This window comes from Chenopodium album, chromosome 19 (genome assembly GCF_948465745.1).
Source record: "Chenopodium album chromosome 19, dcCheAlbu1.1, whole genome shotgun sequence".
In the NCBI taxonomy this organism is placed as follows: Eukaryota; Viridiplantae; Streptophyta; class Magnoliopsida; order Caryophyllales; family Amaranthaceae; genus Chenopodium; species Chenopodium album.
Genome location: NC_137852.1, coordinates 3,761,233 through 3,782,325, shown reverse-complemented (window position 1 = coordinate 3,782,325; position 21,093 = coordinate 3,761,233). Strand labels below are relative to the sequence as shown.

At 36.8% G+C, this 21,093-nt stretch overlaps 4 protein-coding genes across 9 annotated transcripts; 2 read left to right on the top strand and 2 right to left on the bottom strand.

Annotated features, from left to right (window-relative positions):
* Positions 1-539: 539 nt before the first annotated feature.
* On the top strand, positions 540-4,850 carry LOC145595126 (protein CHLOROPLAST IMPORT APPARATUS 2-like). Of its 5 annotated transcripts, none has more exons than XM_081651491.1 (3): positions 540-2,756; positions 3,394-3,570; positions 4,363-4,850. In XM_081651491.1, exons 1-3 carry the CDS (start codon positions 1,680-1,682, stop codon positions 4,423-4,425), a joined length of 1,317 nt encoding a protein of 438 aa, XP_081507617.1. In that variant the 5' UTR covers positions 540-1,679; the 3' UTR covers positions 4,426-4,850. The 5 variants fall into 5 exon arrangements, with proteins under 5 accessions (XP_081507617.1, XP_081507620.1, XP_081507616.1 ...); XM_081651494.1 differs by having other exon boundaries at positions 541-2,756; positions 3,391-3,549; positions 4,344-4,850; XM_081651490.1 differs by having other exon boundaries at positions 541-2,756; positions 3,391-3,570.
* Positions 4,851-6,344: 1,494 nt separating this feature from the next.
* Positions 6,345-12,558, top strand: LOC145595124 (peptidyl-prolyl cis-trans isomerase FKBP20-1-like). The gene is made up of 7 exons (XM_081651488.1): positions 6,345-6,589; positions 6,902-7,031; positions 8,187-8,320; positions 8,410-8,489; positions 8,780-8,872; positions 8,958-9,108; positions 12,324-12,558. The coding sequence occupies exons 2-6, from the start codon at positions 6,923-6,925 to the stop codon at positions 9,106-9,108; spliced, it is 567 nt and encodes a 188-aa protein (XP_081507614.1). The 5' UTR covers positions 6,345-6,589; positions 6,902-6,922; the 3' UTR covers positions 12,324-12,558.
* Positions 9,107-11,850, bottom strand: LOC145595123 (laccase-17-like). The gene is made up of 6 exons (XM_081651487.1): positions 11,693-11,850; positions 11,423-11,574; positions 11,085-11,329; positions 10,857-10,985; positions 9,822-10,784; positions 9,107-9,718 (listed from the first exon to the last, which is right to left on the bottom strand). The coding sequence occupies exons 1-6, from the start codon at positions 11,804-11,806 to the stop codon at positions 9,588-9,590; spliced, it is 1,734 nt and encodes a 577-aa protein (XP_081507613.1). The 5' UTR covers positions 11,807-11,850; the 3' UTR covers positions 9,107-9,587.
* Positions 12,559-13,702: 1,144 nt separating the features above from the next.
* On the bottom strand, positions 13,703-16,873 carry LOC145595122 (laccase-17-like). 2 transcript variants are annotated; one of them, XM_081651486.1, is made up of 6 exons: positions 16,685-16,871; positions 16,417-16,568; positions 16,088-16,332; positions 15,849-15,977; positions 14,811-15,773; positions 13,703-14,684 (listed from the first exon to the last, which is right to left on the bottom strand). In XM_081651486.1, exons 1-6 carry the CDS (start codon positions 16,799-16,801, stop codon positions 14,554-14,556), a joined length of 1,737 nt encoding a protein of 578 aa, XP_081507612.1. In that variant the 5' UTR covers positions 16,802-16,871; the 3' UTR covers positions 13,703-14,553. The 2 variants fall into 2 exon arrangements, with proteins under 2 accessions (XP_081507612.1, XP_081507611.1); XM_081651485.1 differs by having other exon boundaries at positions 14,811-15,977; positions 16,685-16,873.
* Between the last annotated feature and the right edge of the window lie 4,220 nt (positions 16,874-21,093).

The window sequence follows — 21,093 nt, the reverse complement described above, 5'->3', positions numbered from 1 at the left end:
TAATTCACATGTTTGATTATTATATCATGAATATAGCATATGGAGTAATAAATAAGGATTATTGTTAGGCCAACAAAAAAGAACCGATCTTTATTTATTTTTTGGACTGGAATATTTGGAATTTTAATTTTACTTTGAAAATATCTAAGAATTTTTACAATTTTCAGAATTCAGTAATCGGTGTGCAGAAAATTTGGCTGCATCACATATGTTACTACTAATCTGCAAGCTCTCTGGAAAGTTGATGGGGCCAACTAATTCAGAAATCTCTGTAAATTTCTCTGAAATATAAAATATCATCAAGAATTGAGTTAGGCATCCAATATTCCTTATAGTGATTGATCGCCAAAATGTGATTATATACACTTTGAACATGTCTGATACTTTTGGCAGCTTGATTAATAAGCCGTATTTTCCTCAGATAAAATTTTATAAAGATTACCCGAGTTTAATTCATGAATCATGATCGAGAATAAGTTTGGGAGAGCTGAGAATACACCCCTCAGAGTGTTGGCACTTGGCAATCAATCTCCTTCTGGATGATAATTTATCCTGCAGTGAAAAAAGAATTCTGTGATGGTAAAATAGTACCTTTGAGAAGTGAGAATGTACTTCAAATTCAGGGGCATTGTAGTCAATGCCGCGGGTTAAATTATTGTAAATACTTTGGTGTAGACAGTAGAGGGGGAGAGATAATAGTGGTCCTGTAACTATTGTTGGCATATGAAAGAAAAGGTTGGCTCTTGCCCTGTTTTCTTAACCATCAGTTCATTACTCATAAGAACACATACTCCCACCTCTCTGTTTCTGAGAGTCCCACTCTTCTGCTTTTGCTATCTTCAGAGCTTCTTTAACGGATTTTTTTTACTACCTCTTATCTCATCCCCCGTGACCTGCTCATATACACTAATCGCCCATCAACTCTCTCTCCTCCCCCATTCCCCTCCATTCCAACCCCCCCAGTTTTCATTGTGGGGCTAGATTTCTCTTTTGAACTCTCAGCGGGTATATTTTCATCTTGCTGACTTCTGATTCTTCACTGCAAAACCCATCCACTGTTCAGATTTTGATTTTTGAGCTTTGTGCCTTCCTTCCTTTCTCCTGTATAAATTAGAAAGAGAATCCATTGTCTTCCTACATAAACCAATTTAGCAATCCACATTTTTAGAATTGCTTCTTGTGGTCAATTCAGATATGGGGTTTTTCAGGGTTTAAGCTTAGGACTCAGAAACTTTCCTTGTTTTTGCAAACTGGGTTTGGTGTACTGTAGACATCTTTTTGCTTTTCACCTTGATAGTAAGTGCTTTTCTAGGGTTCAGGGTTTTGGCCTTTTGCCTAGTTTAGTACAAAGCTTGAAGCTTGATTTTTACTCTCTTTGCTTTGCCATTCCTTTGGCAAAGTTTTGAATTCTCCTTATTTGCCTCTTAAAAGCTTACTAAATCTGCCAACTTTGCTGAGTCCAAAGCTCTACTTTTATTTTTTTTGTTCTGTGCCACTGTCAGATAACTGATGTTTTGAAATTGAGTCTTCTTCTTCCATTTCTGATTCTTGTACCTTTAAATTTCCTAAGCTTCTTGAAGCTAATGAGGATTAATTCAATCTTGTTTTGTCTCTCATCGTTGAGTTCTAATTGAATTAGGCCTGTTTGATTGAGTTCAGCCAGGAGATTCATTTTAACAATGAGCTCCTGCTTAAGTGGAGGTGGACGGGCTGCCTATGCAATTGACCTTGATATTATTAAATCTCCCTCTACTTCAACCCGTACCTCTCATTCTTCATCGCCTTCTTCGACTATATCAGAATCAAGCAATTCCCCACTAGCCATCTCAACTCGTAAACCACGGACTCCTCGGAAACGCCCAAATCAGACCTACAATGAGGCAGCTGCTTTGCTTTCCACAGCATATCCAAATATTTTCCCTGCCAAGGATATGTGTAAGCCTGGCAAATTTATCAAACCACGTGAGTATTCATCCTTTTCCTGTGAAGAAACCTCTGGTGAATTGCTCCTACCTTTCCCAGTTGAGAAACCTGTTTTTCAGTTAGATTCAACTGCCTATGGTAAGTCATGCTCATATGACATGGAAGAAATTGGTTGCCAAACGAATTCCTCTGATTTGTGTGATGGATATGACGATTTCGATGCGGAATCAATCCTTGATGAAGAGATTGGGGAGGGTGCCATAGACAGCATAATGGGGGATGTGAATGTGTGTGTTGAAGGGGAATCCACTGCTTGCTCCAATGATGGTAGTGTTGGCCCGGTTAGTTTCTGTTATGGGTATCCAGTGGGGTTAGGATTAGGATTAGGATTAGGTGGGAGATTTGATTTTGGATTCGGATTGATGAGAGGTGGAGTGGCCAAGGCATTTAGACAAAATGACGAGGGAGATTGGTGGAGATTTCCTGCTGTTGATGTTGGTGAAATTTCACCAAGGTTGAGCAAGCCTTTGCCAGCTGAAAAGAAGAAAAAATTGGAAAAAGTGAACACTAAATCCTCTCCTTCAACCTTAAAGAAAGAAAATTCAGTGTCGGTTGCCAAGTCCAGTTCAGGCTTGAGCAAAGGAAATTCGTCTTCAAGTCCTAAGTCCAGTTCAACATCATCAGGCAAGGAAAATTCAACATCAAATTCTAAATCCAACCCTGGGGTGCTCTTGAAACTGAATTATGATGAGGTTTTGGATGCCTGGTCAGATCGAGGCTCGCCTTTCTCCGATGACGTTCTGGGCTCCGAGCTTTCTGGAAGTGATGCCTTGGTAAGTTCTAGATTTATCTCTGCCTCATTTAAGTTCTTCAAGGTTTCATTGCTAATATAGAATTATTCAATTAGAGATTTATGAACGAAGTGTTTATTCCGAGTCTGAAACTCTATTTCTGCTCCTTTTAGACTGACTAAATGGTGAAAATCTTAACAATTATGGAGGGCATATAGACTATAGTGAAGTGGAAATAGACTCTCTTGTATGGATTGAGAAAATTAGTTTGACAGTGTTTGGCGCCTAATGATACTTGACGCTTGGATTAAACGGTCACCAAACTTTTCTTTCCTAATTAAAAAGTACCGGTTTTGGAGTTTTCCAGTTTTGATGTTTCTTCTTTGGGCATTACCTCAGTTGCAAAATGATTAATTTAATCAAGTGAGACAAAATGAAGTATATTTGTTTATGTATTATAATACGAGTACATATTATATTATTCCGTTTCTACTTAAATATTTATTTAATCTGTGCAGGCCCCTAAATTAGGGTTTGCATAGATGCTTTTGTTGCTAACATTGTTTGTCTAACACAGTTAATCTTTTAGATAGAAGCGTTTTGCATGCTTGTATTCACTTATGATGGAATCAACAATAAAACAATAGAAACTCAAGGATTGAACTGTTTTTTATAGCAGGCAAGATTGGCGCAAATAGATCTATTTGGTGAGCCTGGAGCCTTGAGGGAAGCAAGTGTTCAGCGGTACAAGGAGAAAAGGCGAACACGTTTCTTCTCAAAGAAGATTAGATATCAAGTTAGAAAAGTTAATGCTGATCAACGACCAAGAATGAAGGTATGCAACTATGCCAATTCGGTTAGTGCTCAATCTCAGTCATGTCAAAGTTACATATGTGGGTGTGCAATTGTGCATTTGTTCATGGTGCTTTGTGCCTTTTTTGGCTCTACTACCTTACGTGGATTTAAATATGAACATTATGTTTGTTAAGATGTATATGTGCTTGTTTGGGTTAGTTTCATCTATGTGACGGGTTAGTTTTTCTGAGCTCATATGTGCTCCATCCATCCTTTTAATAGTAGGCCATTATTATGTTTTATTGATAAAATATTTGCATTTTCAAAGCCTTTTGCTTTATGTTCCTGGTTATGGATATTGATGAAGGCAGATGATAAAGCTCAATATTTCACTTGTAATCTCGTAAGAGGCCAAATATTTTGGATGATTCAAAATAGAATTGCGACTTTTTTCTTACAAAGACAAAGGGAGTATGTTGTTTGAGACCTATGGTGCGACTTGTACTGAAGGCATACTTGTAGCTTTTGCTGATTGATTATTTGATGTTCATGTTCTATTCTCAATTCTTAGAAAGTTTCAGTCAATATGTTCTTTGTAATACAACTGTTATTTCCTGCAAGGCTGCAACTGCGAAGATTTTCTAGTTCTTGAAATGTAATTGTAATGTTCCTGCACTATCACTAATTTTCTCTTTTAATCAGACAGTCCATTTGTTCATGTAAGCGAGTTTCCTTAGGTTGCATATTTTGCATCTGTATGCAGTGTATGCTGTGATCAACCTAAGTTTGATATCTTGCTTTTCTTTCCATAATTGTATCTTTTACTTAAATCAGGATTCATGTCATGTTGCAGGGGCGATTTGTTAGAAGGGCGAATTCATCTGGGAGTGAAGAAAACGAAGTAGCGAATGAGTAGTTTTGCCTTTGGCCTCTCAGGTCCTTTTAGCTGTTACGGAGAGTACCTTATAGGACATTACACTTTTTGTACGAATTTTGCCAAATTTCACACACTAAACTGTAGCTAAGGCTAGGTAATAGGGATGATTGAAGAGCTGTAGTGTTATTATTCCCTCAATTTTTTGTAGTCTTAAATCAACGGTTACCCCCTTTTCTATTATTTTGTACCTGTACTTAGCAGCTTCTTTCAATAAGAAGATTTGTTGGTGAGAACTGTTAAGGTGCATACGAGAGTTTGCGCTTTCAATGGGTATGACAATAATTTAAATGAGAAAGAAAGGATCCTTTCCTTTTATCTCCGCATCTAAATTATCGTCGTATTGGTTGCTAAGACATGCTTTCATGTGTCCTAAAATAAATTGCACAAGTTGTTAATAAGTACGTACATGAGTTTATAATTTTACCATGCAAATAATTATGATGCTCTCTTTAAATTTTTGTTATTTTTTAAATAGTATATCAAATCTTTTCATTGTTTGCAAATATTTTAACCACCATGTTAGCTAAACTTGACAAGTACGGAGTGTTCTGTAGTATGAAGCTTGTTTTTAAATTTATGAATGAATCCATTTTGGTGACTTTTAAATTTGATTAACTTAGTTTTCTTTGATTAAAGAGAGTAACATTTCAACTACTAAATCAAATTGTTAAATGAAAGTGAAAGTTTTTAAATCAAAGAGATGGGCTTAATTTTCTAAAACATTGATGCGTCTACAAGTCACAATTCTTTTTTGAAAGACTATGCTTAATTTTCTAATGCCTTGCGCTAAGAAGTCACAATTCCATAATTGATGACTATGCTTTTTATAGTCACAATTTGATTTTGTATTCTAGATTGTGGAATTGTAACTTCTTTTATAAATCAAAATCGAATTGTGACTTCTTAGCGCCAATAATTTTGGATGACTATTTAATTTTTTTAAAACATTAAAATATGCATTAGCCAAATTTGGTATGGGGGGTTACCTTGATTGAAGTAGTTGATGATTTTGTATTAGACATTGTTGTAGAGTCTCCGACTAGATGAAAACATGAAATAAATGCCCTTATCTAGTCCACTTACATTTCTCCACGCCTCCTAGTTGCGCACAATCCAAAAAAACGAGTACAAAGATGTCTCTCACAGTGCTTGTATATAGGGTCATCGACCGAGTTTCTTTTAACTTGATTCACATTTCTCATTAGCCTATTCCGCATACAAAACCATAAAAATACATGACTATATGTACTTGTATGTAATAACCCACTAGATTAACTTCCAATTCTTGTCGGAAATTACACCATCATCACGCCTAGTAGTTCTTTGTTCGGCAGTTTAAATAGAGAAAGCTTCCTCAGGTGAGCCTCCTTCCCTTCCCTATCTACTTTCTTTTAATAATTCACGACCAAGTATTGGATAAAATATTCTTCCATCAAATCAAACTTGGATGATTTCACCCAAAACTCCATTTGATTTCCTTCTTATATACAAATACATTTTTATCCTGCTTATCATTTTAATTAACTAGAATTTTATCGTTATGATTATACGAAGTAATTATTACTCGTATGATTTGAAGGATACTAGTAATTATTTAAAGTTACGAAAGAGTGAAAGACACATGTATAATTGGAGGATGATAAACTGATAAAAGTAATGATTGATGACATATGAACTTTACTAATATGGGGGCATACCAAACCTTTTGTGTAATGTCACTACTACACACTTGACTCAATAAATAGCCCATTTCCCAACTAAAGATTCCATATTTTCCCCCTCCTTTTTAATGATTTTCACAAAAGAATTAAAATCTTCACCCCTCTTTTTTCTTCAACTTTTTAAGATTGAGAAAAAAGAGAAAAAAAAAAAAAAAATCTTCACCTCCTTTTTTAGAAAAAAAAAAGAAAAATCTTTGACTTTAAAATAACATGATGAGATAAGATAAAATTCTTTAAAAAAAAATTTATTCCCTCTTTTAAAAACAGAGTATTGAACAATCCTCACATAAATCGTGTTGTTTCTACTGCTATGGCCTTCAAATTTCTCGGTTTATATAATTTCTCTCTCCTATTTTTCTCCGCCGCCGTCGCCGTCGCTAACTCCGCCGTCTCCTTCCGTCGCAATCCTCACTACTGTATCGGTTAGCTCTCTTTCTCTCTCCTCTGATACTCAATTTTGTGAAAAAAATGGCGTCGATTTTAATTTGTTTTAAACTAATTTTTGTGAAATTGCAATTTTTAAACCTAAATTTGGCTTTTCTATGTTCGATTATTGTTGGATTTTTAGTTTACGTATGTTGAATTGTGATGAATTTGAGTATTATTGGTGTTGATTGATTGGAATCAACAAGTTTGTATATTATGAGTATGTTTTGAATTATATTTGGGCATTTTATGTATTTGCATTACAAATTGAAAATTGACGATCTTGTGATTACTGTTTGGTTCGTCAGGTGTTTAAAACAATCGAAATTATGGGAGATGTAATTGATTTAACTGGTGATGGTGGTGTTCTGAAGACTTTTGTAAGGCGGCCTAAGGATAATGCTGTTGGTCCAACTGATGAACTTCCTCTTGTAGATGGTATATTCACTGAGAATACTTATCAGTACTTATGATGTCTTTTTGATTTGTTTGTGTCTTTATAATCCTTTGAGCCGCATTGTCGTGGCGAAACATTTTACGAGCTATAGAAGATAACTAGAGATGATTTTGCAGCCTGTTGTGGCAAAACATTTTATGAGACATGAAGATAACTAGAGATTAATGATTTCATAGCTTGTAGAGTTGTAGTGGCGAAACATTTTACGAGCTATAGAAGATAACTAGAGATGATTTAAGTTGCTGCTTCAGCCTGTTGTGAAAAAACATTTTATGGGATATAGAATGAAGAAGATAACTAGAGATTACTGAATTTAGAGCTTGTATAGTTCTAGTGGTGAACCGTTTTTTGAGCCATGGAAGATAATCAGAGATTTAAGGATGTAAGTTGTATCGACAGATTGTGGAGAGACTCGTAAATTGCTCCTTGAGTAAGATGATCTTTTGTTTATGACTAGGCTGCTGTCAGTGAATTAATGGTATTGTTATTTGGGATAGACACAAAACGCACAGAAAACTGGATATTATGATATATCTCCTACTCCTTTCCTTTTCCTCCCTATGGAACTAATGGAAGTATATATACTATCATTAAACCATTACAAGAAATACCTTGAGAGGATAGAGGAGAAAAGTGTCTCATGAATCCATTCTGGTAGCTTGATAATAAATGCACATCACTATTATGGAACAATTATACACTTGTTTATTTAAGATGTCAAATTCAGCAATAGCTTGATAATAACTGTACATCTTTATTATGGAAGTTTTGAGTTTGACTTCTTTTTTAATGGAATATTATTATATGCATTGTTCTTACAACAACCAAGGTGGTTGATTCACTGCTCTATTTTTCATTGCCTTTTAGAAAGGATACCTGTTGGTTTTTCTTTATTTTACTTGTATTAAGAGCCTCTTGCTTATTCTTTTTTCCGATACTTGATATGGATTACTCAAACTCTTAGTATAGAACTGTGTTATAGTTATAAAATTGAAGGATGGGTAGTTTGTATCAATACGGTAATGGCAATGAAGAATTTTCCTTGTATGATGTATGTGCTATTATAATGTTGTTACAGCGATGATTTTCTATAGCTGTTACTTTAGTCTGACTTTTTCATTTTTGGGGTGTGACAGTTCATTATGAAGGCATTCTGGCTGAAACAGATGAAGTCTTTGATAGTACACATGAAGACAATACAATCTTTACATTTGAGATAGGACAGGGTGCAGTGATCAAGGCATGGGATATTGCAGTCAAAACTATGAAGGTGAATATCACTGATTTGCTTATTCATAAGCTCTGCCACCCAATTATCCGTATCATCTAGTTAAAATTTGACAATCAGTCTTTTAACAGGTTGGTGAAATAGCTAAGATTACTTGCAAGCCCGAGTATGCATATGGTAGTGCGGGTTCACCTCCAGATATTCCTCCAGGGTATGTCACTGCTCAGAGTGCTCACTGCCTTTTCAACTTTACTGATTCCTGTCAAATCCTTAATTTTTTTTTTTTGGTTGTTGTGTGTGTTTCTTTTTTAGCAAGTGATTGTATTGCTAACTGCTAAGCCGTTTTGTTATTTAATTCTAATTAATGCTTCACAATGTTTTTTTTGAGAAAAAAAGAGGGGGTGGTGACGTGGTGCTTGGGGGATCAAAAATGCTTCTTCTGAAGTTCGTAATTGTTGTCTCCTTTTGTTGATTTCATCGACCTGATCTTGTATTATGTAGTGCAACCTTAATATTTGAGGTGGAGTTGGTAGCCTGCCGACCACGCAAGGGTATGAGTATTGGTGGTGCTGCAGATGAGAGGGCTAGGCTTGAGTAAGTTGTTTATTCCTATTCTCGACTTAGTCTTTTGGCCAGTGTATTATTGTTCATTACTTTCTGTTGTATGATAACAAAATAGGGAGTTGAAAAAGCAGCGAGAGATGGCAGCTGCAATGAAAGAAGAAGAGAAGAAGAAGCGAGAGGAAGCTAAAGCAGCTGCTGCTGCTCGTATCCAGGCCAAGATGGAGGCAAAGAAAGGCCAGGGGAAGGGAAAGGGCAAAGGAAAATAGGTACTGTTTCTGGCCTTTCATAGCCATCCTTCAGACATGTAGAAAGTAGAACATATCTCTGCCTTTCTGTGTCACTTTACTACAATAATGGGTAGCATATGAATGCTCCAGTAAGACCATTTTCTGTTGGCAAGTATACAAATTCAGTATGAGATTATGTAATAAACATCATTTTCGTTATTGAAATTGGATGTTTGTGTCTCGTAAAAAAATTATGCATTTCATTGTGTTTCTTGTCCTTTACATGATCATTAACAAGGGAAATTAAATGAAAAAACAATGCAGAATGGGGAAATTGAAAAGAAAACTTTCTTCAGCTAACTGTCCACTCTATCCTGTTTAGGGTTTGACAAAGTAGAAAATGAGTGGCAGTGTAATAAATCTAATAGAAACTTGGAGAAGGGGGGTTGTTTGGAATCTGAAGAGGGGGCTGGGAAACCATTCTCTGGTTTGTAGAAAAATTTCCGGGTGAAGCACTTTCAGCATTTTGGGAGATCAGATGGGGGTGGTGGCAGCTTCTGGTTTGGCAGCTTTCCATCTTCAACTACCCAGGCCATCTTCAAGCCCCAGCTTGTGTGAACTTCCAAATGGCAATGCATGAACCATACTCCTATATAGAGTAGTCAAATCACAAAAAATACTTTTAGTTTTAGTTACCTTCAAATTTTTGCAGACTATGTTTGATAATAATCCCTAAATAGGATGTAGCATACCTGGATTGTCTGCAAGGAAACGAATGGCAACCCACCCTCCTGCAGGCACACCAACAGTGTTTCTCTCTACGGGGTCCACAAGGTTGTACTTCGCTGGGTCTTTTTTAGAATCAAAGTTTCCAAAGCCTTGTCCTACTACAAAGAAGTTATACCCATGAAGGTGAAGTGGGTGGCTCTCTGCCCCGAGAATGCTGGTGCCTTGCATAACCAGCTCAACACTGGTGTTGAATGGAACCGACACCACCTTTGTCCCGTCTATAACATTCGTGTTATTTGGTGGTGTACCGGTGTAGTTGAAGGGGATTAGTGGTGCGGTGGGAAGATTAGTGGTGAAAACCCCATTTGATTGTCTGAGGAAGTGTGATTGCAGGAGAGCTTTCGTAGGCATGACAAAAGAGACATTGTTAATAGCAGCCGCGAACATGGTGGTATTAGTTGGGCCTTGACATGTATGGTTTTTAGGACATGGGTTGGTCCCTAACCCTACTGTGAAGAAGAAGTGTTTGTCGACAATCTTTGGTACATTGGCCGGGTATTTGACATTTGCTAGGCTTTTAAGTTTGTTGGTGAAGTTGGCTACAAAAGATGTGTCATTAAGGGCTGGAAGGGTGGGCTTGAAGAGAGGAAGCTTTTTGATTGAAGTTGTTGGCTTTGGTTGGTGGTATTCAAGGATTCCGGCAACAGTAGAGTTGTCAAAGGTGCCGCTTCCTGTTACATAAGGCCGAGCCATCATGAGGAAGGTAGCTCCAGGGTAATGAGGCTTTGTCTTGAGGAGGACATTGGTAGTTTGCCCAGGAGTTATGATGATTGTATCCGACTCAAAGGGCTTAACATAGACAGCATCGACATCCACTGTTGTGAGAGTGTGATTGGCAATGCTAAAGAAGAGATCGTCATTGAGGGCAGCATTAACAATCCTTAGTAGATAAGTTTTGCCAGGTTTTACACCCAATTTGAAGGTGTCTGCACTCAAAATTTTGTGATAAGTCAGTTTATATATTTAGTTCAGACAATGTTGATCTTTCTTGCATATACCTTTAGCTGAGCAGTTGTATAATAGTCCAGGAAGGCCATTGATGGTGTAGGCATCTGATACATTTGGACCGCCTCCTGTTTTTGTTGCTTGGTTAATGACTGCCTCAGTGTCTGCATTCCACCATTCTCCTGCAAGCCCATATACAGTTTGATTATTTTTAGTCATTCTATTATTCTATATAATGTTTGATATTGAAATGTAGCTTACAGTAGAGATGGAAGCATTACCGAACATAAGAGGAACTTCCTTATAGGGCTGGGGAAATGGGTATGGAACACCGCGCTTGGGGAGAATAATGATAGGTCCATAAAGGGTTGATCTTAGCCAAGAAATGTGGGCATGCCACCATAGTGTGCCCCTCTGCCCAACAATGGTGAAGTTGTATACATAAGTCTGTCCTGTTTGTATGGGGCATTGTGTTATGTATGCTGGTCCATCTGCCCATCCACTTCGGAGCTGCCTGATCCCATGCCTGTGTACACAGTCGCACACTCGCACATATCAGTTTGAAATTGTTTTGATGTCATTTCAAATAATAATATAAAACTTGTTGACGAAAGGATACCAATGGATGGTAATATTGTTTTGGACATGGTTGACAACTTTAATATTGAGTCGATTACCCTCTCGAGCAACAATACGAGGCCCTGGAAACTGCCCATTTACTGTGACAATGCTTTTGGTGTGGCATAATCTTGTCACATTTTGCAACTTGATCTACAATTTACATAATAATGAAATGATAATGGTTAGTAAAATAAGTATATATAATATAATGTCTAAACTGCTTATGAATTGAATTTTCTAGGCGACTTTAAAAAGTTTATTCATGTACATCAAACGTGTAGTGCCTAGTGATGCCCGTGTAAGCTGCATTGGTGACATTGTTGGAAAGCATGTAGCAGGAAATGCTAAAAAAGGCAATAAGCAATCTGTTGAAAGTTGCCATTTTTGGCAAACTTGGTAGCTAAGAGATTGTATTTGTGAGTGATACTACCAAATTAAGAATGATGATGAAACTTTTGAGAGATAAGCTTATATAGGGTACATCTCAGATGATTAGGTAGGAAAATTGGATATTGAAACTTTAGCATTGTGACCAATTTGGTTGTTACATTGTTGGTTTTAGAGTGATTCTGAAGTCTATTGTTACTCTTTAAACTCTAGGGCTAATGTTTGTAATGTTAAATTAAGTGACAATTATGTCTTGGTTCTGAATGTAAAACTACAACAAGACTAGGGATAATTACGCGCTTTGGTTTATTTCCTTGTTTCATCACAGCTTTATTATTGATTTTAGCAAAAATGTGGTTAATTTTGCCTTCATATATTAGAGGTTAGTAAAGTTATACTCGGACTTGTTGCTCAGACCAACATTTGAATTCGTTTTAGGACTATTCTGCATATTTTGATAATCTCGTAAGCTTGGGTTGTAGTCTGATTATAGTCTACTAACACTTCTGTAGGCACTCTGATGAAGTTCCATTTGCTTAACGAAGTCTTAGCAGAGCTGCAGAGCGCGATGAAGGGTAATATGCTGCAAATGGTTCTTGAAATTAATGCTTTGATAGGTAAATTAGTTTAAATCTATTAGTAATTTTCAAAAATATAATGTAGCCCATTTCCAATTAATATATTGGTTTTTCCAAGTTTGAAATCAATGTTTCATAATTTGTCTGAGAGACTGAGACCTGTTTAAGAAAGAAAATGACACCAAGCCTACTCTTCTTCTACAAGTTTAGTTGGTAATATTAGTTTAAATTCATGATAATGTAGTCGCGTCATTACTTAACAGTTTGATTAGTAGCACTGAGTTAGTAAATGGTTAGTGGAAATATGGTGTAAAATGAGTTGACATTAGAAGCAAATAGTAGCTGTATTTGAATGTACCCTAATAAGCTTCACTTGAAGGGTACTCCTGTTCAAAGGCCTTTCTTGTAAAAGTATGCATACACAGTTGCAAGGTCAATCTCCACAAAAGAGTGCATTACAAAATACTAATACTTCTTGAGCAAGGCCTTTTAATAAGCCAGGATAAGTTTAAGTATTTTTAGGGCAAAAAGTATAGAATATATTGTCTGTTAAGACAATAGGCTTCTAATTTTGTTTCATAGGAATTAATGTTGAGACCGAGTTGATCAATCAATACTCCCTCGTCACATCACATTTTTGGGGAAATTCTACATGGCGATCTTATCATATTATTATGTTAACATCATATATATATATAAAAAAAAATCTTAAACCCCTTCTTCCCTCCCCTTCCACTACCTTCCCCCGGACCGCCTACACACTGCCCTGACCACTACTTTGCAGCCCCATTTTTCATTTAATTCTCATGTTAATTCTAATCCTTGTCGCAACCACCACCATCTCCATAAAAACTCCACCCTGAATAACCCCCATCCCCCCCTGAAAGCATTAAGGACTGGGTTACAGGCTTACAGCAATGCGAAGAGAGGAAAGGGATTGGTAGGGAGGGTTTAAGATAAGCTACCACCAAACGCAATAGGAGACATGAGTCGAGTCATCAGAACATCTGGGCATAGGGGCACTTAGGCCTAAAAGATCACTATTGATTTGTTGAGGATTGACTGTGTGACACAGAGGTTGGGATTATTTTTTTTTATTGACTTAGCCATATTTCAATGCCTTGTGACTTGCATATCTAAGGACACGAAAAGCTTGTACTGTAGTTCTGTAAACATTAGCAATGGGATAATAAGGAATATTGTGTGAATTCTATATTTCAATATTTTCGACTTTTCATTGAGGTTAAATAGAAAGTGCAAGAACACCGGGCTTCATATTAATTCTCTCTGCATGGAGTACGTTGTATCTTAACCAGTCTAATTATACTAACGGCTACATGATCAAATAACTGAATAGGGGCATTCATAATTAAGAAAATTTTGACCTACTATTTTAATTATCTGTAGACCTTCAAAGGAAGAGGATGTTGATGCTGATATATTGGCATTTGTACCATTATTATTATTCGATTCAAATTTCATATTATCTGGCTCTCATCATTTTGTAATTTAAGTGCTTTGATTGTATGAGCAAAGTATATAAAATTTTACCTTGAGTTTGATCTTTGTATTGCTCAGTCACACCTAAAAATGACAAAGTTTCTGCATACGTTTGGTAAGCATTATACTGCATTTATCGTTCATAAATGTCTAGATAAACTTCCTTCAGAAGGTTTTAAGCTAGGTGTGAAACGAAGTGTCAAAGTCTTCATCACAATATAGCTGTTGGATTCTGAAGTGTTTTGGCTCCTTTAACTTTATAAGAGGGTGTTTGATACGATAATATGCGATGTTCTTATTGATTGAAACCTATTAGAAAGATAATCGTAAACTGAGTGTGAAATACTCAATATTCATTTCATACTTGAAGTTTGTTGTTGTAAGCAAAGTATGAAATACATACAGAAGTTTTCTTTTCACTTGGTTGTCAAACAAAGACATTTATAAGATCGAGATACAATTTAAAGTGGAAAAAAAATGTTCCAATAAAATCCTTCTACATCTACCAGGCCGATCTTCCTTCATAAGGGTTAACAAACTAAGGAAGATTGTGACATATTATGAAATTAATGAAACAGATATTTGCAAATATAACAAAAGATTTCCTAGGAAAAACTTAGAATCAATCTCTGTTAGTGCAGAAAATTTTCTCAGTGAAGCACTTTTAACACTTAGGATAATCGGCTGGGGGTGGTGGCAGCTTCTGATTAGGCAGCTTTCCGTCTTCGACTACCCAAGCCATCTTCAACCCCCAACTTGTGTGAACTTCCAAATGGCAGTGCATGAACCATACTCCTATAAAAATTACATCCAAAATAATTAAAAAAACATGTTTATATATAGTCTTATTTACCTTCAATATTTAAGCAAAGTATTAAGCACAATCTCAAAAGTGGATGTTATAATTCTTAGTTATCATACCTGGATTGTCTGCAAGGAATCGAATGGCAACCCACCCTCCTGCAGGAACACCGACTGTGTTCCTCTCAACAGGATCAACAAGGTTGTATTTTGCAGGGTCTTTTTTGGAATCGAAGTTTCCGAATCCTTGTCCAACTACAAAGAAGTTAAATCCATGAAGGTGAAGTGGGTGGCTCTCTGCCCCTAGAATGCTGGTGCCCTGCATCACCAGCTCGACGCTGGTGTTGAATGGAATTGACACCACTTTAGTCCCATCTATCACATTGGTGTTGTTAGGTGGTGTACCGGTGTAGTTGAAGGGGATTAGGGGTGAGGTAGGAAGATTGGTGGTGAAAACCCCGTTTGATTGACGTTGGAAGTGTGATTGCAAAAGGGCTTTTGTAGGCATGACAAAGGAGACATTGTTAATAGAAGCCGCGAACATGGTGGTATTGATTGGGCCTTGACAGGTATGGTTTTTGGGACATGGATTGGTTCCTAACCCCACTGTGAAGAAGAAGTGTTTGTCGACATTCTTTGGTACATTGGCCGGAAATTTGACATTGGCTAGGCTTCTGAGTTTGTTGGTGAAGTTGGCTACAAAAGAAGTGTCATTAAGGGCTGGAAGGGTGGGCTTGAAGCGAGGAAGCTTCTTGATTGAAGTCGATGGTTTTGGGTGTTGGTATTCAAGCATACCGGAAACAGTAGAGTTGTCAAAGGTGCCGCTTCCTGTAGCATAAGGCCGAGCCATCATGAGGAAGGTAGCACTAGGGTAACTAGGCTTTGTCTTGAGGAGGACGTTGGTAGTTTGACCGGGAGTTATGATTATTGTATCGGTCTCAAAGGGCTTAACATAGACAGCATCAACATCCACTGTTGTGAGAGTGTGATTGGCAATGCTAAAGAAGAGATCATCATTAAGCGCAGCATTAATCAGCCTTAAGAGATAAGTTTTGCCTGGTTTTACCCTCAGTCTGAAGGTGTCTGCACATAGAATTCTGCAATTAGTCACAGTTTGTATATTCAGTCGGATTTTTTTTAAATATTTCTTGCATATACCTTTAGCTGAGCAGTTGTATAATAGACCGGGAAGGCCGTTGATGGTGTAGGCATCTGATACATTTGGACCGCCTCCTGTTTTTGTTGCTTGGTTTATGACTGCCTCAGTGTCTGCATTCCACCATTCTCCTGCAAGCCCATATACGATTTGATTAATTTCACAATATGTTTAATTTTAGAATTCTAAACAATTTTGAAATTGAAGTGTAGCATACAGTAGAGATGGAAGTTAGCATTACCAAAGATAAGGGGAACATCCTTATAGGGCTGGGGAAATGGGTATGGAACACCGCGCTTGGGGAGAATAATGATTGGTCCGTAAAGGGTTGCTCTTAGCCAAGAAATGTGTGCATGCCACCAAAGTGTTCCTCTCTGCCCAACAATGGTGAAGTTGTATACATAAGTCTGTCCAGTTTGTATGGGGCACTGTGTTATGTAAGCTGGTCCGTCTGCCCATCCACTTCGTATTTGCCTGATCCCATGCCTGCTCATAGTCACATAAGTCAGTATGATATTGTTTTGATGTCATTAGCAAATTAAATAATGAAACTTGAAGACGGAAGATAACCAATGGAGTGTAATGTTGTTTTGGACATGGTTGACAACTTTGATAACAAGTCGATCACCCTCTCTGGCAACAATACGAGGCCCTGGAAACTGCCCATTTACTGTCACAATGCTCTTGGTGTGGCATAATCTTGTCACATTTTGCATCCTGATCTACAAACAAAATGTTGTAATAAAATGATTAGCATAAGATAATGCTGCAGCCTGCATGTAATAAGGTCAAAACTATATTGAATATCAGAGGCAACTTAATAAGTTATTTCATGTACATCGAATTTGTAGTGTCTGGTGATGCCAGTAGAAGTTGCAGCCGAGACATTGCAGGAAAGCATCGAGCAAGTGATGCTAAAAAGGGCAATGATGAGCAAACTGTGGAAAGTTGCCATATCTGTCGAACTAAGAAGCTTAAGAAAAAGTATTACGAGAATGAGAATGATGATTGGAGTCTACAAGATTTGAGCTTATATAGAGTGTATCTCCTATGATTAGGTAGTGCAAATATTGAATATTGAAGTTCCAGCACAATGGACCAAATTGTTTGTTACATTGTTGGTTTTAGAGTGATCCTAAAGTCAATGCATAATCTTTGAGATTTTTGTTTATTATTAGTGATGTTATGAAAATTAAGATTTAATGTTATCTAAGCTAAGTGAAAGTAATGCTATTTCTCCTGTGTTATGCTATAATATTGTTCTTATTGGTCAATACAAGCAAGTTTTATCTTGTTACCTATCAGAAGATTAGCAGAGCCATCGCCAATTAGGCCTCAAGCTATGCAAAGCTAATCTCAAAAGCTTAAACTCATCAGTTCTAGCTAGCTTAATTGAGTAATAGGTTGCACATTGGTATTAGCTAATGTCGTAGTAAAGATTAAAAGATGTATGTAGTTCAATCTTAATTAATAAAATTGATTTCCTGCATTAAAATCAAAGATTAGCACAACAAAGCACTTTCTGATTTGAATAAAAATTTGACACTAAATTCTCTAATAAATTTTCTGATTCTGTAAGGGAAGGACACCAATAAGACTATTCTTCGTTAACAAGTTCGACCAGTGAATACACGTATAATTGGTTCGATTTCAAGAATACGATAGAAATGTTAATGCAGTGTTGTTTTGGTTCGATGTTGAGAATACGATAGATGTTATGTATGTCTCAACTTTATCATAGTAGTGATAAGTAAATATTTAGAGGAAATAGAACAATATAAGCATAGCATAAACTGTTAAGTTATGAAAATGTACCCTAAAAAATAAAACGCGTCACTTAAAGGGTACTCCTGTTGAAAGGCTTTTCTTGTAAACGTCTGCATGCATGGTTGTAAGGTCTACCTCCGTAAAGAGTGCATTACAAAATACTGCTACTTCTCGAGCAAGGCATTTTAGAAAGAATTTAATTATAAATTTTAGGATATTATGTGATAAAGTGTAGGATATGTATACTTAAAAGGTTCTTGAGAATCTTGACACGATGTTGTTTGGTGCAATAAAGAACATATATTGTTCTTGATATTGATTGACACTTACAATGAAGATTATTGCAATGTCCATTATATTTTAAAGAATGAAAGTTACATTATACTAGAGCTATCTATTCGAGTATTCAAGTCGGGTTTGAATCGGGTCAAATTAGGTCTCGGGTTAAATCAGGATCAGGTTATGTCGGGTCAATCTAGTTTCAAATCAGGTTCAGGTCGGGTCAATTTCAGTTCAAGTTTTAATGGGTCGTTCACCTATTCGGATATAGGTCGGCTTCAATTCGAGTTAAAATCAGATCAGGGTTAATTTCAGATTCAGGTTGTGTTGAGGCGGGTTTGGATGGGTTAACAAGATGGTACATTCAAATTCGGGTTAGTGTTGAGTTGGGTTTTGGTTCAAGATCAATTCTAATAAATATTGATGTGGCCAAGTTGAACTATAAAATTACGCCTTCCATAATTTGATCAAGCATCATCAAGATTTTATTAAACCTATATACAAGTAATATAAAACTAAAGGTATATAAGCTAAACAAAAGATTTTATTTATTCGGATTGAGGGTTTACAAAATTATACCATTATATAAGCTGAATAAAAGGTATATAAAATTATATTAAACCTTTCATGACTCGGGTTAAGGTTTTAATTGGGTCGGGTACTATTTCGAGTTTGAATTGTTTTCGGGTCGGATTAAATTGGTTGACGGCTACTATCGGGTCGGGCGCAGGTTCGGGTTCAGGTCATAAAGTATTCAATCAAATCGGTTTTCTCTTAAGATCAGGTCAGATTCAGGTCGGGATACATGTCACTAGTTTAACCCATTGTTCAAGTACAGGCTAAGTTCATATCATTGTCGGTTAAGGTCGGGTTTCGGGTGGGGTCAATTTTTGACAACTCTAGCTATAATCCACACTTTTTGAGAAAATTTGAGGTTTCGGTGCCCAAAAACAAAAAGTTTTGAGACTCTAGGGGATATATATCTCAGGATCATATAATGCCGTTTGAAACCATATATGATCATTATATGTTGTCATAAAAGTACGTGGTAGGCTTGAATCTACAAAATCACTTCAAGTTGTGAACAGGTAAACTAACTGTTTAGGGTCGTATTGGATGGTTCCACCGACCCAATTGGACTCCCGAAGGATATTAGAGACAATGGTTAACATCTCGGCAATTTTTATTTTGGGGCGAAAAAGGTCAAAAAAATATAAAATTGAAAGCTATAACCACGCTTTTTGTGGGAATTTTGAGGTTATGGGGCTCGGTGGCGAAAAGCCTTGAGATCCTTAGGGATATATCTCGGGGTCATATAATGCCGTTTGAAACCATATATGATCATCAAATGTTGTCATAAACGTACGTGGTAGGCTTGAGTTTACGAAATCACTACAAGTTGTGAACAGGTAAAATGACAGTTTAATGGCATATTGGATGGTTCCACTGACCCAATTGGACTCCCGGAGGGTATTAAGGATCATGGTAAACATCTCGGCAATTTTTAATTCTGGGAGAAAAAACGTCAAAAAATTTCAAAATTGAAGGCTATAATCCACGCTTTTAGAGAAAATTTTAAGGTTTTGTGGCCCGGTGGAGAAAAGCCTTGAGACCCTAAGGGTACATCACGAGGTCATATAATGCTGTTTGAAACCATATATGATCATTATATATTTATATGTTGTCATAAACGTCCGTGGTAGGTTTGAGTTTACGAAATTACTACAAGTTATGAACGGGTAAATGAATGTTTAAGGTCGTATTGGATGGTTGCATCAACCAAATTTGACTCTTAGTGGGTATTAGGGATCATGATAAACATCTCGACAATTTTTAATTCCGTATGAAAAAAGGTCAAAAAATTACAAAATTGAAGGCTATAATCCACGCTTTTTGAGGAAATTTTGAGGTTTTGGGGCCCGGTGGCGAAAAGCCTTGAGACCCTAAGGGATATATCACGGGGTCATATAATGCTATTTGAAACCATATATGATCATTATATGTTGTTGTAAACGCCCGTTGTAGGCTTGAGTTTACGAAATCACTATAAGTTGTGAACGGGTAAAATGACCGTTTTAGGGCATATTGGATGGTTCCACCGACCCAATTGGACTCCCTGAGGGTATTAGGGACCATGGTTAACATCTCGACAATTTTTATTTCCGGGCAAAAAAGATCAAAAAAAAAATACAAAATTGAAGGCTATAATCCACGCTTTTTTTGGAAATTTTGAGGTTTTGGGGCCCGGTAGCGAAAAGCCTTGAGAATCTAAGGGATACGTCTCAGGGTCATATAATACCATTTGAAATCATATCTGATCATTATATGCTGTCATGTATGTCCGTGGTAGGCTTGAGTTTACGAATTCACTATAAGTTGTGAACGGGTAAAATGACCGTTTAAGGGCATATTGGATGGTTCCACCGACCCAATTGGACTCCATGAGGGTATTAAAGACTATGGTAAAAATCGCGTTAATTTTTATTTCCGAGCGAAAAAAGGTTAAAAAATAACAAAATTGAAGGCTATAATCCACGCTTTTTGAGGAAATCTTAAGGTTTCGAGGCCTGTTAGCGAAAAGTCTTGAGACCCTAAGTGATACATCTCGGGGTCATATAATGCCGTTTGAAACCATATATGATCATCATATGTTGTCATAAACTTCTGTGGTAAGCTTGAGTTTACGAAATCGGTGCAAGTTGCAACCTGGTAAAATGACCGTTTAAGGTCGTATTGGATGGTTCTACCGACCCAATTTAACTCCTGAAGAGTATTAGAGAGCATGGTAAAAATCTCGGCAACTTTTATTTTTGGGCGAAAAAAGGTCAAAAATTTACAAAATAGAAGACTATAATCCATGTTTTTGAGGAAATTTCGAGGTTTTGGGCCTAGTGGCGAAAAGTGTTAAGACTCTAGGGGATACATCTTAACGTCATATAATGCCGTTTGAATCCATATATGATCATTAAATGTTGTCATGTAGTAGGCTTGAGTTTACGAAATCGGTACAAGTTGCAAACTGGTAAAATGACCGTTTAAGGTCGTATTGGATGGTTCCACCGACGCAATTTGACTCCCGATGGGTATTAGCGAGCATGGTAAAAATCTCGGCAACTTTTATTTTCGGGCGAAAAAAAGGTCAAAAATTTACAAAATAGAAGACTATAATCCACGTTTTTTGAGGAAATTTCAAGATTTTGG